Here is a 20,372-nt window from a genome sequence, read left to right on the forward strand (position 1 = left end):
CTCAAATACAAGCCAAATTTCACCACTTAGATACATTGATAGCCCGGATGTTATTAGGAGCATGCCATCCTGCCAGAATATGTATGTGAGCTGATCTATAATTAGTGCTTGTATCTTTCTTCTATATAAATATTAATATAAATATCAGATTTATCATGTGATTAAATAGTGATTTTATATTGAATATTTCAGATTAAATATAGACTCATAATTAAGGGCTATATGTTTTCTTTTAACTACTAGAGTTTATTTCTTAGAACAATTTTTAGTTTAGAAAAGAAAATACAAAATTTCCATATATTCCCCCTCTCAGTTCAGCTTCCACGGTTTCTCCTATAATTAACACCTTGCATTGGTGTGGTATATTTGTTACCATTGATGAACAGATATAGGTACATTATTAACGAAAGTCAGTAGTTTGTATTAGGATTAACTTTGTGTTATAGGGTTATATGGTTCTACTGCTTTCACCAAACGCATGTCATGTATCCACTATTACAGTATTATACAAAATAGTTTCACTGCCCTAAAAATCCCTGTACTCCATCCATTCATGCCTGTCCCCTCGCCTCCAAACCCTAGCAAACACTGATCTTTTCACTGTTTCCATAATTTTGCCAGTAACAATAAAATGGGAACAAAATTATCTACCTGGAAAATCTTTATGCTATTGCCCTAGTTTGTGTTAGCTCCCTACTAAGCATATTCTGTTATAAAGCCTGTCATCAGGTCTCTTTTAGCTGCTTTGTATTTGTTTGCCATCCTATTTTATTTCTGTCTTTCTCCAACTGATCAGTTGTATATCCTGCTATTAGTCTAAACCTTGTCAAGTACAGTCTTCATCGACTTTTTATTTAACTCTACTGAAACATCAGTCAAGAATAGTTCTCTACATAGTCTTACATATCTCACCTCACCTACTTTTTTTCTTTGGCAACTAAGTCCATGATCTGGCCCATACCATCTGTTCTACATCTGTTCTATAATTCCTCTATAAAAATCTTTTATTTCCATTCGATCAGATTCTCCAAAGTGCACATTTACTTCTCAACCCTATCCTCAAGTCTAGCAGTACAGGCTACTCTCACTCACTTTTGATTTTCACTCATACTACTTTCTTCTCTCTTCTAGCTATTCCTCAATGTCCAGCTCAATTACACCTCATTTTGTAATTCATTCACCTATAATTTCTATTATTTTCTTCATTTAGTCCATATTAAATAAAGAAACTACACACACCCACATATATATATACATGTGCATCCTTTGGCATATAAAATAAGCTTTATTACTCACTTCGTTTCATAAATATGTCAGTACTTCTACTGTATCACAAGCTTTTTTTATGATGAGGTTAAATTTTAGCCACCTGAAGCTCTCAGTGGGGTAAGCATAGTTCTGAGCACAAAATAGATGTTGCATAAATCTCAAATAATTGACCATTGCCAATACTAATTTTTCTATACAGAGTACATCAAATAGCAGCTCACAAAGTAAAATCCTAAAACATAGATATTTATAATTTTATTTTTAATGAAATTAATGTTTACTATTTTATTATTTTTTAACAAGGGCCAAATACATTTGAAGATGCAGGAAACTACATTAAGAACCAGTTTCTAGACCTGAATTTAAGAAAAGAAGATAAGGAAATTTATTCTCACATGACCTGCGCTACAGATACCCAAAATGTCAAGTTTGTGTTTGATGCAGTTACAGATATAATAATCAAAGAGAATCTGAAAGACTGTGGGCTTTTTTAATCCATCCTTTTTTCTTTCATTCTTGCTAATGTACATTTTTAAGATATAAAAGGAAAGGTGCTATGTGATGCATTTAGCTTTAATAGATGTTAACTTATCCATAAATATAACTAGTGTTATAAAGCAAAAAGTTTTCATGCTAAGTTTTAATGTATGTCACCCGTATCCGCATACGTTTCTATTTTTCTGGGACATTGAGAATGGGAGTGTCTTTGATGGCCTCAGTTCTGAAAACATACACTTTGGTAATGCTGTATTAGTACATATCACTGACGCCGAATTTGCTTAGAAATACATTTCTACATTGTGGTCTATTTTTAATCAAGAACAATGAAAAATGCAAAGCAATCTATATTATTTCCATTGGCTAGATATTGAATGGCATTCGTTTTTTTGATAATGTAACTGTGCCTGTACTGTCGAGACTATTCAAAGATGAATAGTCTTTGGTATTTTATTGGTCAATTACTTCTATTCAACCAGCTGCAAATAAAATGTTCACTGTACATGTACTTGTTATTGGGAAATTATATATGCAAAAGAAATGTGTGCAATTTTATCTGCTCCTTTTTTTCCTTAGAAAATATCATTAATGTTGAATTTACACTTAGAATTGAGGATTTCAATAATCTATTTTTTTGTATCAACCTAGTTGAAAACAGAGGACCATGTATAGCAGAGTAAACAATGTATGCCTGTTCAGACTGAACAAGAATTCTCCAAGCACTCATTTCTCACATTTTATTCCAGAGCAGCAAGGAATGTTATTACAATCGACGGTTTGGGGTTGATTCTAGACTGCAAGAGAGAAAAATAATTCAATGTCTTAGCACTGGTTTTGTGAATAAGAAATGGAAAGAGTAATTAGAGTTGTTTTTGTTTTTGTTTTTTTAAGAAAAACATTGAGCTTCTCTATTAGTGCTGTAGGGTTCATTGTAAATGTTACACAGCATACTTAATGGTCAAAGCCTCCATTTTAGAAGCTAATTTGGTGCCTTACAAGCCAAATCATACTATTTATGAACAGAAAAAATAACTTTTCTTTTTTTAAATATGTACCATTTACAACATATACTTTTCAAGCATGTCTCAATATCGTTTACTCTCAACACTTGAAGAAGGTGATATAGATCAAAATTGTGGGTCAAGGCATGAGATTTAAAACTACTCCAAAAAAGAAGGGAGTTAATTAGGTTTTTATATTCTAAATGAGACAAAGGAAGCATAAATTAACCAATTTGCTAATCTGTAGCTCAGGTTGATTTAGGTAGCTCTGTCTAAGTGTCACTATTTCATTGTTCTGTAACATTTCCTTTCTAAACACATAAGAATGATCACTATTCAGTAAGTTACCTTAACTAGAGTGTCTCTGGATTTATTTTCAAAAATGTGAAAGGAGTTATAAATAAATTTGTCAAATAAAAGTTATAATAAAAAATTAGTTTCAAATTGCTTTGCCAAATATAAATTATTAAGGAGCCTAAGATATCCAAGACAAAAAGAAAAAGCATGAGAAAATATTTCATTCAGGCACTCAATAAAATTTTTTGGTTAAGAATCAGTATCTATATGACAACAACCTAACATTTGCTAGGAGATTTTCAATGCTATGAGATTTTAAATTAGGATTACAAATGCTATCATTTCATTCATTGCTTTGTCTTTTTCTCCTACTCTAACTTGTTTTTCTCCCTCAGTGTGAGAAAAATTTTCCAAAAAAGAGTAAGATGTTTTTTGAAATATTGCTATTATTATTATTTATATTTTGACTCTCACATTTAAAATTCTTCTTTTAGATAACATAGGTGGAAAGGGTGGAGTAAGAAATAGTTTGATTTGTTTTTTTAAAATATATAGCTCATTTCAATCAGCAAAAAAAAAAATTGGCAGACATCAATATTTATTTGTGAAATATTGTTCTTTGAGAACTTTAAAAAATATGTTAAATGACCGAACTAACATTAGCATAAGCTTGGATTATTAAAACAAACAACTTAAATGTCTTCCAATCCTGTAATTAAAATTAAAGAAAAAACCTTTTCTTCAAAAGCAAAAAGTTGCTATGCTGAACCATAAATTTAAATTAAGTAGAGAAATGTTTAATAGAGAAAATATAAAATAGATGTTTGCATTATTTTTTTAATCATTGCACTCCTTAAAATTGAGTTTATTTCTGATTTTACTTTTACGATTTTTTAGTGATAAAAGGCTGGAGTAGATGCACAGCATTTTGGGCTAATTTAAAAAAGCAACAAAATGGAAAATACGGGAAGCTATATTTTAGCCTGAAGAAACTAGCACTGAGACCAGCTATGTTAAAGTTGCTTAGAATTGAAACACCTGTTTAATTGAAAATTCAACCTTTTAATTATACAGTTAAGGTTCTTGTTTTTATAATGTCTAAAAGAAGCAGTCTTAGTCTTTGTCCTTCAAAATTTAAATATGAATAGACTGATATTTTCCTTTCTTTTTTTATTATTTTTATTTTTTTATTATAGTGACATTGGTTAACAAAATCCAGTGTTTCAGATGTACAATTCAACAGTAGATATTTTCCTTTTCTGTAATTTAAAGTTTCTTTTTCTGACTCACAATTTTCCCAAATCACACTTGTTTTAGATTTTTAACACTCCCAACTCATTCATTTCTAAGATTTGTACAATTGTAGACACACTGCACACCTCAGCAATCTTGATACCTGTTTATATCTAACAGACTAATTAACAACTAGTCTTTACAAAGTTTTTCCAGAAGCATGAACTGGTCAGTAGATAAGTCTTTGCATCTTGCAACTAGTGACTAGAGAGTTAAATGACTCAAAGTCACTAGTTAAATGACTAGTGACTAGAAGAAGAGTATTAACTAGGAAATATTTCTTTGTGTCAAAATAAAAATGTTGGCAACTCTACAAAGAAACTATATAGAAAAGGGGTTTCGAATTTTGTGGCATCTACAATGTATATTATAGATATCCAATATCTTGATGATTAACAAAAGTTATAAACAAATAGCAGTCTTCCTGTACATCACACAAACAGACAAACTACTTTTTCAAGTGTTGGCCTGCCCTAATATAAATTTTTTAGTTGATACATTATCCTATTTAATCACAAATGTATTTTAAAATACTTGCAGATATTCAGGCTTGACTTAATCAAACAATATATATGTTAGGAGAAATAAGGTTTTTTTTGTGTTGATTTATGTGTTTTTAACTATGTTATACCACTCCAGAATCAGAGGTGGATGTGTTGGTTAACATATATGGCTATTAAAAATAAAATATTTATAAGAACTATGAGAAAAAATATGAAACCTCTAACTTAGAATAAATAATTATTAAAGTAGGAGATACAATTCTTTTCCTGGGTTGGGGTAAGTAGTCACTAGATAATAGAAATAGTTAAGGCCCTCTTTCCATTTACATCTTTCTTACATTCTTAAAAATTAGTCTATAGCCACATGGGGGCACACTTACATCATGTATTTTCAACCTAAATGTTGCAAATGTAATAAATTTGGATTACTAACAACTTTAATGATACATATAATAAATTCTATTAAGAAGAGTAGTTGAATCTGTACTTCTAGTTTAGTAGCATATAATAATCTGATAATTATAATATGCAATGTTTTAGTCAAATTTGTGAATAACAAAGCTATTGAAACAGCTCCAAATTTGTTTAGTGTAATGCAGATATTCGCTCTCTTCTCATGCCCTATTTTTTCTTTTGCTATTTTCAAACTGTTTAAATTACCATTAATTTTGTACTGTGTGTATGCCATTAATCGGTATTGTGTCTAAAATCTTGATTAGTTTATAGTAAAGCGTAGAGGAGAAAAATAATTTGATGCCTAACAACTATGTTTTGTAAATAGTAATCAATTGGCTGCTTATTAATGTGTATCTTTTCAGTAAATCAAAGTAAAATTTCATTTTGCTGTAACATTAACCATTGCATTATTCTGTTTATTACAAATTTTTCCACAATCACCACGCCACCAAATCAAGAGGAAAATGAGTGCTCTGTGACATTTTGTTGTTACCAGCACAGAAGCTTCCAACACATTTTTCATTAGTAATAGCCTAATTTTTATTTTAAACCACATCTGTCACACTAGTTAAGAAATAAATAGAGTCACATGAAAGATAAAGGAAATAAAAAGTTCCTAATTTACTTCACAGGGACAATAATGGCCCTCTTAATATTACACCATTCAGATAAAGAATAATATGTGAAACACACAAGCAAAATTATTATTTGAAATACATTCATATTTTCTAAATTGGTCACATTGAAAGAAAGCCTAGAACGCATATGTAATTGAAAATTATTTTTATGTATATTGCTGTGAGTTTTTTCTGAAAAATAATCAAATATTAAATGCCATTATAATATCAAAACCAGTGATTGTTCCCATTTTAACATATTAAAAGATTTACATTGAAGAAAATCTTTGTACTTATAGTTAACATAAAAAGTGTAGCATAAAAATCACTCCATGAAGAAAAAGATGATTTCTGCTATGATTATCTTATCCAATGACAATTTGCATATTTTATTACATCTAAAAATATTGATGTACAAGTGTACATTTATAATAGCACACGTTATATGAAATAATTTACCAGCAAAAGAAACACTTCTATTTGCCTTGGAGTTATAGTCAGGTTATTCATCATAGCAAGTCTATAAATGTTTAGCCAGTTGCTACTACAGTCAGGAAACAATCACTTTGCATTTTTATTCACAAATACGGTGTGCTCCCCAAAAATACATTTAACGGGGCAGCATAATCACCTCCAATTTTTGTAACAAAAAGTAGAGAATTTTATAAATATATATAAACCACATATATTACATCAAAAACACAGAAATGCTTATTCTTTTTTCATAATTCTGTTCTTTTGTAAATATAAAAAGAAGTACTATTAAGCAATAACCACACCATTTTGCTATAAAACAGTAATGAAAGTATCTGCACAGTTGTAATCTGGACCACCATGCTAAGAAGGCTTTATTAAACTCATGGCTTTCAATAGCAAATTACTCATCAGGTAATTTGTCGTGAATCTGTGGCAGTGGTTTGTACTATACTATCCCCCCAGAACAGGTGACATGGTCACTGTGGGGAACCCTGGGCTGTGCTTGTGAATTTGAGTTTAAATTTCAGTTCTAACATCAACAGTCCCCCTGTGGGACATTGAACAATTCTTAATTTTTTCCAAGTGGCTATTTTTCTTACGTATGTGGATGGACAGAGTAGATTAAATAATCACCACAGACCAATACTGACTGAGCTTCTGAGTCAGCAATTTCTTTTGAAAACTTATACCAGAGTAAGCTTGTCTTAATTGAGTTATTAAAAGAAAACAAAAACAGGAGGAGAAACGATATGTAAAGAATTTTTATTAACATTTAAAATGTCACATTGTTTAAAAATTATGATTTCCTTTTTTTTTTTTCAGTTTTAAATTGAGTGTTTTCAGGTGTTATTTGTTCCTAGGAAGAAGAACCTAACACGGCTCGTACTAAGAGACAAATGTTCATTGTTTAGCCTGGTAGAACATCCCTTGCTATCCAAAGGAGGACAAGTGCATTGATTAATGTATAAAATTTTATTAAAGAATAATGTGACAACTTGGTAAAGTTACTAAACGTTGAATTATACACTTAAAATGGATAAATGAATAAATTATTTCTCAAAACATCATCATAATAATAAGATTATTTTCTTAAAAGAATAATATGGCACTCATTCTTCCTCATTGTATCTCACATATGTGATAGAATTAATAAATATTTAATAAATGAATGAACAATGAGTTCATAATTCTCAAAATTATCTCTCAGCCTGAAGCAAATGTTCCAAACTCCAGTATCCCTATCTATCTAAGACAACCCTCCCTGCATTGTTGGTTGCCTAGAAGCAATAATTTAGTTTTACTTTTTAAAAACTTCTATAAGCTAAGATCATTCTTATGCTGAAATAAACTTTCAGGGTAACTCCTAGAGCTCAGGGCACATGGCCCTGTCCCTCACATAGGAGGTCCTTGGTGCTTGCTAGTTCATTGCCAGAACTGCCCTTTCCCACCCCATGCCCTGTTAGTTCTTTATTCTTCAAATCTTGTGAGAGTTTACTTCCTGAGATAAGGGTTTCCAGATCTCACAGAATAGAAGTTCATCTGCTTCATACTGTTATAGCTGTTTTTAATAACTATATTCTTTATGACTTACTGAAATTTACAATGAAATATTTATATGTGGAATTGTTTGATTTATATTTATTTTTTGTTTTTTGTTTTTATTTGAGGTGAGGCAACCCTTGGTTGACCTCACAGATTACAAGGACCTTGTCATCTTACGATCCCTTATTTTTTATTTTTTATTTATTTTTTACACCTACAGCACCTGGTCTTCCTATGTGGTCTCCCATCCAAGTACTAACCAGGCCCAACCCTGCTTAGCTTCCGAGATTAGACGGGATCGGGCTTGTTCAGGGTGGTATGGCGGTAGATAGATTTATATTTGTTTTCCCACTTTACTGTAAGTTCCCTGAGCGCAGAGGCCATATATGGGTTTTCCACATTTGTCCTTGTTGTAAAGTAGGAATTTGATGAACATTTGAGAATTAATGAACAAATAAATCAATGATTGTTTACCAATTCTTTCTAGAATGTTTATTTTTTCTTGGCTTCTAGAATGTCATATTTCCCTGATTTTTCTTCTCTCTCTCTAGCTCCTCGTCAAACTCTTCTGATCATTCTATAAATGTTAGTATCACTAAAAATACTTATTTAGACCATCATCTCTTATTACTCTGTATATTCTCTATCAAAAATCTTAAGTATGGCTTTATTTTTTTCCTAGGCAAGGTTAGTCTTCTAATCTCTAGATCTTTATCTTAACTGACTTCAGACACGAACAGACAAATAAACAACATTTCCAAAATTAAACTCATCATTTAATGAATTTAATTGAATTTAAACTCTCCAAATTTATCCTACCTCCCATTATATCTCTCTCAGTAGTTTAATCCAGACCTTTTATCCTTCTTTTCTCTCACCTGTTACCCATCTCAAATTATTTAACAAGTTCTATTGTTGCTGTATAGATGTATATAAATCTACACCAAGATGCATGTAAATATAGTTAGTTATTTGTGGTAAATTTCAGATGAAAATCAATAAAGACATTCTTGATGAAGTTTAGCAATGCAATCTTTAATACAGATTTAGAAGTTCCACCATTTGCATTAATCGTGTGTGTGTGTGTGTGTGTGTGTGTGTGAGAGAGAGAGAGAGAGAGAGAGACTTAGGGAAACCATTATAAAAGTTTTAGATTTATTGTTTTTTTCTTAAATTTATAAGCTCATCAAATCTAGAAAATCTCAATAGTTTTGTCTTCTTGCTGTAAAGTATGGAGTCAAGGTGCTCAGTACAGTCTCATGCTTCACGAATACCAAAAATAACTTTGCTAAATATAGTTTATAAAGTGTTTTTTAAACTAATGAAACCTACTTGTTACTTAGTCCTTGTTGAACTCACAAATTTAAGTCCAATCATTTGGGAGTTTTAAATTTTTCTATGCAATTTATGGGAACTCCTTAATGAAAAATTGAATAAAAACATTTAAGAAAGATTCAATAAATTTCTACTGTTTATGGACTCAGTCTGTGCTATCTCTCAGTTGTGTTTTATTCTAAAAATATAACTAGCATCAGTTTCATTTTTAAAGAGATTGCAGGAGACAAATTTTTCCTCACACCTAATAAGCAGACCGAATTACAATCAGCTTGCAATCTATTTAACTCACAAAGTGTGAATTGCAAATGTACACAATTTGACTTTCTGGTGATCATGCAATATTCTACAAGTTTTTTTGTGATATTTACCTGCCAAAAACAATATTTTCTCTTTGAGATTCTTATTTCTTTTTTAAGCTAAATCAAGCCTTTTTTAAAATAAAAGGCCTATCCTCAAATCCCATCTCAGCAGAGGCCGAGCAGATGTCAGTTTACATTATCTTTCTGAGCAATGACAACAAAATGCCCAGCTGAGCCCATAGCATTTACAAGAACTCCAAACCCAGGCTGCTGGCATATTAAACATCCACATACTAACTGCGACATTAATCCCCAACCATCAGCTGACTAAGGATGTTAGAGATGTATTGAAAACATGTTGAAATTTTAAATCACTTTATCAACTAATTTGTGTAGAATCATGTTTTTATTTCTATTCCCACAAGGAATAGCAAGAAGCAAAAATAGTATAGTTGGCACCTAAGTTACATAAGCTGAATATGATAAAACTGCCATCTAGAACTCAAAGGGCATTGTTTTTGATCATCTGTCTATATGAGAAATTTTTTACTAAATAGGATGTTTTCAATCCCTGGTATATTAAACCATAATGAATATTTCAACTAAATTATAGACTATTTTATCTTTCAAAGGTAGAATATATTCGACATATTTGATCCTTTCTTTAATGTCTCATTATGCTTATTATGAACAATAATTATTGTATTATAATGCAATTATACTCTGAGTTTCAATTTTAAGATGTGCAGGTTTCATTTTATTTATTGTCAAAGGAACTCATTTGGATGAGGAGCTAATGTGAATTACCGAGAGAAAAAGCTCTTACTGTTAAAGACAAACAAGTAAGAGAAATCTTCACTCTGGTATAGAGAAAATATGAATAAAGGAGAACACTGCCAAGTAAGAATTCTTCAGTTAGACATCTGGGCTGATATCTCAGCTCTCTTACTGATTAGCTGCCTAGCTTGGAGCAAGGTCCTTAACTCCTCAGTATCCACACACATAAAATGAGAAAAATAATGACAGCCATGGGTCAGAGCCCAGGAGTAAATGAGATAATATGTATGGAGTGCTTAGAAGAGTGCCTGATACATCTTGGAGGTTATTGGTTATTAATGGGAAGGGTGAAGTATTAATATATAATTGTAATGTTGCATGTAGAAATATAAAGAGAGTTCATAGTATAACAGAAGACCTGTGTACAGTGAAGGATTTGAGGAAGGTAGAGGTAAAAGAGGAAGAGACTTGAAAGAAGTGTCCTCAAAAAGGTTAATATGTTGATTAAAAGTATGATGTTAGAGGATTTTTCTATGTATATATATATTGCAAATATCGGTTCATCTTACTGGTAGCATCTGATGACTTTAGCGACCCTTATTTCATCTTTATTATATGTAATAATTACATTTATTGTATTAAGCCAAAGGATTGTTTTTCCATTTATTTACTCATTAATCCTTCTATCTGTTCATCCACCCACTAAACCATTCATTTATTCATTCAATTTTTCAACAAAGTACTAGTTCTATAAACAAGCACTTTGAAAGTTACTGTGAAATTATTAAAATTTAATATGTTTAAATTTAATATGGCCCTGTTTCCAAGACACTTTCAGATTAATAGAACAATTTCCCACATTAAACTACTTCAGCAAAAATAAGAGTTGAAGAATGAGTCTTGTTAAATTTTTGGCATAGAAGTTTAATAAAGTTAAGTGTTTCTTTAATGCTGTGTTATCTTCAAGGAGGAGATGCAGTATAAGAACTCCATTTTGGAACCTTTATTTTCACAGAAGTATGGTTTGGGAAATGTTAGATAGTAAGTTAACAACAGTAACTTTATTACATGGACTTTGCGACAGGTTTTTTAGACAAATGTCTTTTCTACTTACTTCCTAGTTCCCAATTCTGTTTAGCATAAGTTGATGTGGCCACAAACAAAATTTCAATGAAATAAGGGACTATTTGTATTCCTTTAGCACATTGTTAACCAACTTCAGCACAGTAAAAGGCCACTTGATGATTGACCTAAAGTCCAGGTCTCAAAAGAAGGAGCAATGTCCTGGGCCTGGCAAGGCAATCTTGTGGATAATGGTTTTGTGTCAGGAGTCAGCACTGGTTTTGTTGTTGTTGTTGTTGTTATAGTTGTTATTTGTTTGTTTGTTTTCCAAATGGAGCTTAAGATATTATTTTGTGCAACAATTTTCTTTAAAAAAAAAAAAGCCTCAGATAAGGAGAGGCCTTTGGAGTTCTACAGGGACCTGACTTTTTGAAGTGAATTGAGCAGCTATTTTTAAGTTATGAAATTGTAATGCTTTAACCCAAATCCTACCCTAGCAGAAATCTTAATTATTCCAAAATAGGAATCATTAGAATGTCATTAACCTGATTTATTATCATTTTAAAATGCTGAACCAAAGACAAGATCATCTTTCTCTTTCCCTAGGAAACCATTTAACCCTTTGTATAAAATCCCTATGATATCATTCATCTGAATACAGCTCTTCCTTGACACTCTAATTTTTCACTATCATACTGTTGTAATAATCTCGACATGGCTTTCTCAGCCTAGCTATTTTCCAGACGATTTAACCCACGCAGTTGAACCTAGAAAAATGTTAGCATGTAGGTTGAAATTCCCCAAAGAATACAGTAAATTATACAGTAAAATGTATAAGACATAATTGCACCACTGTAGATTAAGTGTACAACATATTATCAGATACAACTATACTATCAGCATCCAACCTTAACCAGTGTACCTCAATCTCAAGACGTAACTAACAATTGTTTTTTCACTCAGGACAAACATGTTTCTGCCCTTAGCAAAACATTAGTCAGATGAAATTCAAAGTGTACTTATTCATCAGGAAAAAGAGGGCAAGATTTTTAAGTTTATTGTAAATAAACTTGATTTTGATTTTGAATTAGATCAACATAACAAACGAATGGAAGAAAGAAAATAAGGTGGAAAAAATAGGAAAAAGAAGATTTTTTCCTTAAGACATATTTTAATAATGTAATTCTTTTTTTCTTATCTCTGTCTATTATAAATATAAATATATCAACTATATTGAATTGATGTTTCTTAAATCTGCCTTGCTAACACCAGAGATGATTATTTAAAAATGTAGATCTATGAGCTGCAACTCTGATTTTGCTGCTTTGAAGAACATCCAAGAATTTGTGATTCTTATGATTAGATAGTAGCAGAAACATTGCTTAAATTAACATCAAAAACAAAACATTGACTTGAACTGTTTTATTTTCACTTATATTTTTTCAGTTTAAATGTTAACAAAGCACTTACTATACTCCAACTTATTCATTTGAGGGAAACGTGAATCGATAAGTTAATATCTACTTTTCAAATAGACTATTCTAGTAAAGGAGATAAGCTATGTATCTCAAGATGAATTACATAACAAAGGTAATATTTTAAATCTTGCATTTATTAAATCATTCACTTACTTATTCACTTAATCAGTTAATATATATTATACACTTAATATGGAATAGGCATTGTGTCAAATTAGGGAGCTACAATAGTGAGTAAAAAGAAGCAAAAATTCTACCTTCATAAAATTTCTAGTCTAGGAAGGAGAAAGCCATTACAAAAATTCATAACATAATAAGTATAAAATGCAGTATATGTTATGAAAGCAATGAATATGATCCCATTAGCACATAGTATGCAAAGAGTGATCTAGTTAAAGTTGCCAGAAAGTTTTATCTGAGTAAATAAACTTGAACTGAGGGAGAGGATACAGTAATGAAATTAAAGGAATAAGATCGCCATTCCAGGCCACGGGAAATACATGAGCAAAGGTCCTGAGGTAAGAGAAATCATGGTGCACATACAAGATTGTGGGCTGGACCTCTTAAGAGGAAAGGGGAGAATAGAGTAAGGTAAGGTTGAAAAGATCAGACTACTCTGGGTCTGTTAAGATACATTTGGCATTTTTGTCTTTATTTTAAAAACAAGTGTTCAGAAATTATAAGATTTGCAGTTTTAAAAGACCACGTTGGCTGTGGTATTGAAAAATGACAAAAAGAATGAAGACTAGAGTTGTGCAGATCAGTGGGCAGCTTCAAAATGTTCCGAAAGGAGATCGTGATCACCTGAACTAGGACAACGAAAATGAAGAATAAAATGGCAGATCATCATGTATTCTGGAGGCCAAAGCAACAGACCTTGGTGATTAATTCATCACTATCAGATGTGTGATAGGATCAGTGGGCAGGGGGAGGGCATTTTAGGAATGATAGTGACATACAAAGGTAGACAGTGGTAGAAGAGAATCGGGTTTCAGGAATAAAGAGGGAGTACCTGAAAATGGTTTTGAACATGATGAATTTGAAGTGTCTTGGAGATATCCTAGTAGAACGGAGAAGGTGCTTGGAAATTCTGATGTAGAGATCAAAGAAGTCTGGACTGGAAATAGACATTTGTGAATCACCAAGAAATAGATATTAATAGAAACTCTGGTACAAATGAGATTGTCTACGAATAGAGAGTAGGGGAAAAAATCTTGATATAGAGTCTTGAAGAATTATAACAGTTATTTGGCAAAAGGAGGAGAGTGCAAAGGAGACTGAAAAGGAAAGGAAAAAAGAGTAGGATTCAGACCAGGGAGTGTACAGAAAGACAGTATGGGAGAATTTTTTTTAAATGCAGAAGAGCAGTCCATAGTTTTACATATTGAAAAGGTCGAGAAAAATTAGCCCTGAAAATATCCATTGGATTTAGGGACACTGATGTCACTGAAGACATTTTGGCAAAGTGATAAGGCTGGAAATAAGCAATGGAATAATTAATGAGAGGTTAATGGTGACAGTAAGTACTGAACACCCTTTTATTTTAGAAGTCTGACTATAAAGAGGGAAGATTCGACAGTACTGATTTCAAAAGCAAATCAACATTTCAAATACAATATTTCCCATTAAAAACACCATCCTTATTTTTTTACTCATCCTTTTAACTTTCTTTTACATGTTTTTTTCTACTAAATACACCACGCAACCTGTCTATCACCAAAGCTTGTAATCTTGCTCTAGCACAACTCTCTACCAAGACTTCAGTGGCCCCAACCCTCCCTGCAACAGGCTGAATGGCCTCTAATACTCTAAACTCTCTTTCTCCGCTACTCAAATGAGCATGCGACTTAATTGCACCAGAAGATCCACCCTAGTTCTACCATTTAATTAACAATCTACCTTCAGTAAATAATTTAACCTCTCTTAAACATAGTTTACTCAATTAAAATGGAAGGATTATCTACAATGGACTCACTTATGTTAAGCCCCACGCCACCAAATTGAGATTTAATTATAGTTTGGCTTTCCCAAAATGAAATTTTAAACTGTCAGGAATAACTTGATCAGCACTAGTTAGGTAATCTGCTAAAAGATACCTGCCATCCCCTAAAGGAAAGTAACCTTGTAAAAATCAACCTTTTTTTTTTTTGCCTTGTATAACTTCCTTGATCCTGCTCTCTTCTGCCTGTCTTTCATTTCATACTGTTCGTTATAGCTCCTATTTATCTGCTAGATTGGATGCTGCCCAACTCATGAATCATTGAATAAAGCCAATAAGATCTTTAAAATTTACTCTGTTGAATTTTTTTAACACTGGTTTCTACTCAGTAACTACATGTAAAAATGAATAAGAATAAGAAAGTTAACATGTAAAAAGCAATTCAGATTAGGTTGAATCACAAAGATATATTCTTCTAAACTTTACAATCATCATCGCATTATGTTAAAATAGATACATAGTATGCTATTTTAATCCAAGTATTCTTAATAAAAACAGAAATTGAGGGTAGATTATTTCAACTGCTGTACAACATTTCTATTATTATTTACTGAAAGATTAAGATGGTGGCTTTAAAATAATGTATTTTATCATTTAGTTTATAGTACTTTTCACTCAAGGAGAATTTATAAATTTATAAATTTATAAATTTGCTTTCACCACTTTTATTTTTATTATTAGGAATGGGTAAAAATATTCTACACATAGGAGTGGAGATATAATTCCTGCTCACTCCCTTGAGTTTGAAAATTAAAAAGGAAAAGCAAGCATATACATGGAGAAGTAGAAGAATGGCAAAAGAGAAAATTTAAGAGCAGTTTTGTCAAAGGATGATGGAAAATCCTGATCAATTTTTTAAATGGATACATTTTTCTTTGTATGAATAATATGTCTTTGAGATCTCAAACAGAACTAAATTAGAAGCAGATTATTAACAGCAACAAGGAGCAAAAGGAATGTCTCCTTATACTCTCATTCAATTTTTTATAAAAAGTTAGGAAGTTTCTAAGATGGAAGCTGTGATTCCAGAAGAAAACAATTGAGACAGCAGTAACAGAGGTAGGGAATTTTAATGCATGATTGATTAATAGAATGTGGCATAAATAAGAAACGAAAAACTTTTATGAAAGTGAGCTTACTGTGAATAAACCATCACTTTCTGTAGAAGAGGCACCTACATTTAGTGGAACCCTGAGAGGGAATCACAGACACTATGACAAGAGAGGAATCCTGTTGTTCACTTCCTTCTTGCTCTCCCAGAGATGGCTGCCTTTGAAGGAAGATACTATGTGATCGGTCAGCTAAGCCTAGCATTAGGAATATAAGCTCTAGAGTTCAAATGTAGGATTCAGAGCCCTTGAGTTCAATCCCTAGCTCTGCTACTTAATAACTGGGTGACTTCAATTCTGAGCTTCAGTTTCTTCATCTTTAAGGTATATGTCTAAGTCTGTTCAGGTTGCTGTAACAGAATACCATAGATGGTGGTTTATAAACAACAGAATCTCATTTAAGTCTCATAGTTCTGGAGGCTGGGAAGTCCAAGATCAAGGCACTAGCAGATTCAGTGTCTGTTGACGGCACACAACCTTGTCAGAGTATAGTCTCTTCACTGCCTCTTTATATGTCAGAAGGGGTGAGAGGAACTAATCTCATTCATGAGTGCTGGAATCTCATGACTTAATCACCTTCCAAATTCCTTCCTTCCTTCCTAATACCATTACACTGGGGATTTCAACATATAAGTTATAGGGGGACACAAACTTTCAATCTATAGCGATGGTGGTGATAATGGTTTCCTAATTCATTGAGTTGATGTAAAAAGTAAGTAATAAAAGCACATAGTATAAAAGCATAAAAAGCACATAGCACAATGCCTAGGGAATATTAATCACATGAATGCTGTTATTGTGATTGCAGCCTTCTAAGAAATAAAGAAGTAACAGAATATAAATCTGTATTCGCTAATCAAAAGAAAATATTCAAGTTATATCAGAGGCCTACCAAGACCTGTATCTACTTCAGCTAACTCACAAAGGAAAAGTGATATACAATTTTTTCCCAAATCAATACAGAAGCTCAATGAATATGACCTAGAGGATTGATACAGAAAAACCATGTTGAAAAACCTCTGAAATGGCACAAGGTAGAAGTAAGATGGGACTCGATACACATGCAGCATAATAACAGGCAGCAAGAATTAATATGGGTAAAAGGCTGGAGTCAAAGGGTATTATTAGGGAAAAATTTAATAAATGTTCTGGCTAGGTGTGACAGAGAATAGCAGTGGGGGATGAGGGTAGCAGGTCAGAGAATGGACATCATGAGCAAGCCATCCAGGCAAGAATCAAGGAGGTCAGGGAGATAAAGTGGAGAGGCCTGGGGCTGACATGAGTAATTCATCTTTTTTCTTTCCTCATTTTTCTAAAGTTTTTACAATGTTGGTATTACTCTTATAGTTTAAATTATATTAAAGGCAATTATTTGAGCAAGCATGTTTATAATAAATATGGTTTTCAATAAATGAAAATGGGTAGTTCTTTGACAACTTTTATTTAACATATTAAGACATTTCAAATGTATGTGAAAAATAGGGCAATTATCCTTAACATTTATACAACTGTTTGTTACAAGCAAGTCATGAAATGTTTACTTGCTTATTTTTCATATTATTGTATTTGTCTCCCATTTCACCCTAAATATTAATCTATTGACATAGATATCGTACATGTTCAATAAAATCAAATTGCACGGTTGAGTCAGTGTAGAAGGCAGAAATCTAAGATGGCTCAAGATTCCCACCCAGTGGTGTACACATCGTGTAGAATCTCCTCCCTTTGAGTGTGACCAGGACAGCAAAAATAATGGATATCACACCTGTAATTAGTTTGCTATCAATTGGTTTCGAGTTAATCAAAAGGGATATTATACTGGGTGGGCCTGACCTAATCAGGTGAGTGCTTTAAAAGATGATAAAGAGTCAGAGAGATGCTCTCCTGATAGTATCAAATAGGAAGTAAATTGCTATGTTCTGTGAGGGCAAATGAATAGACAGGGGATCTGTGCTCTCTAGAAACTGACAGCTAGCAAAAAAACAGGGATCGCAGTAACACAGCTATTAGCAACAAAATTCTACCAAAAAGTATCTGACTTTAGAAGAGAGCAAGCATCCACACTTCACATGAAGTTATAACCTTGCCCAACACCTTGATTTTGGCTTGGTGAAACATTGAGTAGAAAACCATCTAATGAATTCTCTGATCTAGAGAATTTGTTAAGATAATAAATTTTTATTGTTTCAAGTCACTGTCATATTTACAGCAATTAAAAACTAATACACAAAGAAAAGTCAAAAGCAAAGATTCTAGCAGTAGTCAAAGAGGGAAATGTAAAGCTACAAAGTATGATATATCAAGAATTATCAACTATTAACTCAACAACAATTTTAAAATAATTCCCAATGCTAATAAGAACGTGGTGAAATGCATTGATATAAATTCATACAGACTTGTGAGACAATATAACACAAGAACAATAAACATGGCCGCTTTTTTAATGCAATTGTCCAAATTTCAGATATTTATCCATACAATGCAAAAGGAGAAAAAGATGATTATGGCTGTAAAAATGCTCAATACAACATATCTTGGGCCTAAATATGGAATCGAATTTGAAATACACTAGGTGTACAATGGTAGAGGAATAGCTAAATAAAGTATGATAGTTCAATTTGATATGATAACATGTTCTGATTAAAAATTATAGTAATGAAAACTCTGGAGCAATAAGAGAATGTTGTTAAAACAAAATATAAAATGCATATTCATTCTGATTGCAATCATGTCCACATTGCAAGCATAGGATTAAAGATTAGAAGGCTCTATATAACCATCTAGTAGGTATGTTACAGTGGTTCAATTTCTGAACCACCCAAAACCTCATTATTGTCATTATATTACTCATATCATAAATAATATGTTTAAAAGAATAAGTATTTTTTGACCACCTGATATTAGAGTTACATTTTGAAAAAGCAGAAAATGACAGATACAGAGTCTGATAGGCTTGCATTTTTTAGGATTGGACAAAATGAATTTATGAATTTTCTACAAACTGTGTTTCTAAGCTAGCTTATACTCTAATCACTAAAGTAGTTATTTTTGTTATCACTATATTTAGTTGCATATGCACACTCTTAAAGTTGAAATAGCTATATATCTGTATATATTTCTACTCAGATGTGGAAATGCAATTTTACCTTCTAGCATTTGCACTTTAGGCAAATGGCTGTTAAACTCTCTTATCTTCTAATACTAATATTGACATTTACATCAATGGCTATGTATCAGACCCTCCTCAAATCCTCTTAGCCTTCTCTCTTACTTCAACAACTTTATTCTGATAGAACTCAACAGTGCCTTGTCTGGGCCATGCAGCAAACCTTCACTTCCTGACTGGGGACTGCTCTGATACTGTGGTGTGGGACACCCTCAGAAACCCATTGGACATTCAGAAAAGTGCAACCAGGAAGCAAAAGTACTTAACACCCATGGGGTCAGCCATCATCAAAGGAGATTAAAAGCTTAAGTCCTCTCTAGATGGACAGTTTCAGAAGGCAGTTTATAGGCTCCTCAGAAATCCCAAGGGATGGAGCACCAAATATAATAACAGCCAAATTCATGGTGCATCCTTGCATTGGGTTTCTCTGGTACTGGTTCTTACTTCGTTTATCTTTCATCCCTGCTCCCCAGGATCCCTTTCTAAATAAATTACCTATAAGAAGTCCTTTCTCTAAAGGACTGTTCTCTGGGAAACCCAGGTTAAGACAAAATGTATATGAAACATATTTAAATTCCTGAATATTCAGTACATTTAATTTTATTTGATTACATATGTTTAAAAACTTAATAATTCTGTTTCTGAACTGTAAATTACAACCTTGTGACAAGGTTGTTTGAACAGAAGTAAATAGTCTCAATTAGATTAAAATGTTTACCATATTGAAAAGAATGCAAATATAATTCTCTTCCTACTAGTTGTAAAGCGTATGGAGCTATTTTCTTTCTACTTTTAGTAAAATGTTCACAATTACTGACATGCTTTTTAGTATGTGATAAACACATTCTGATTGAGCCTTTCCAAATCATCTGCTTTCTCTAAGTTTGGATGAATATTCTCATCCTATTATTTATCTAAGAGTTTTAGCCTATTATATATTGGTCTAGCTGATCCAAGTGGAAGATAGCTCTTAATTAATACTGTGGAATCTTCTTTTGTCAGAGAGAGAGTGAGAACAATTATAAAACATCTGTAAAAAACAAATATAGAAATTGAACATGTAGGGTGCATGCAAATGTAGAGGAATGGTTTGAGGGGAAGTCTGTGAGATTCACTGAATATGTACCATACTATCATCTTGAGAAATAAGCATATGATTTGTTTATTTGAACAAAGCAAGATGAAGTAAAA

The 20,372-nt window shown here is 32.1% G+C and overlaps 2 protein-coding genes and 1 non-coding gene across 3 annotated transcripts in view; 1 reads left to right on the forward strand and 2 right to left on the reverse strand.

The window, feature by feature from the left end:
• GNAT3 (G protein subunit alpha transducin 3) overlaps positions 1-1,796 on the forward strand; it is a 47,542-nt gene extending 45,746 nt beyond the window's left edge. Inside the window, exon 8 of the mRNA XM_039849426.1 lies at positions 1,573-1,796. Coding sequence (XP_039705360.1) covers positions 1,573-1,763 — 191 coding nt within the window. The 3' untranslated portion in view covers positions 1,764-1,796. The remainder of the gene's footprint in view (positions 1-1,572) is intronic.
• The window catches only part of CD36 (CD36 molecule (CD36 blood group)), a 265,165-nt gene that overhangs the window by 191,017 nt on the left and 53,776 nt on the right, over positions 1-20,372 (reverse strand). The window lies entirely within an intron of this gene.
• Positions 8,165-8,283, reverse strand: LOC120591848 (5S ribosomal RNA). The gene has a single exon (XR_005650013.1). It is a non-coding gene; the product is annotated as a 5S ribosomal RNA (ribosomal RNA).

The sequence above is a fragment of the Pteropus medius genome, unplaced genomic scaffold (assembly GCF_902729225.1).
Source record: "Pteropus medius unplaced genomic scaffold, Ma_sr-lr_union100, whole genome shotgun sequence".
Classification (NCBI taxonomy): Eukaryota; Metazoa; Chordata; class Mammalia; order Chiroptera; family Pteropodidae; genus Pteropus; species Pteropus medius.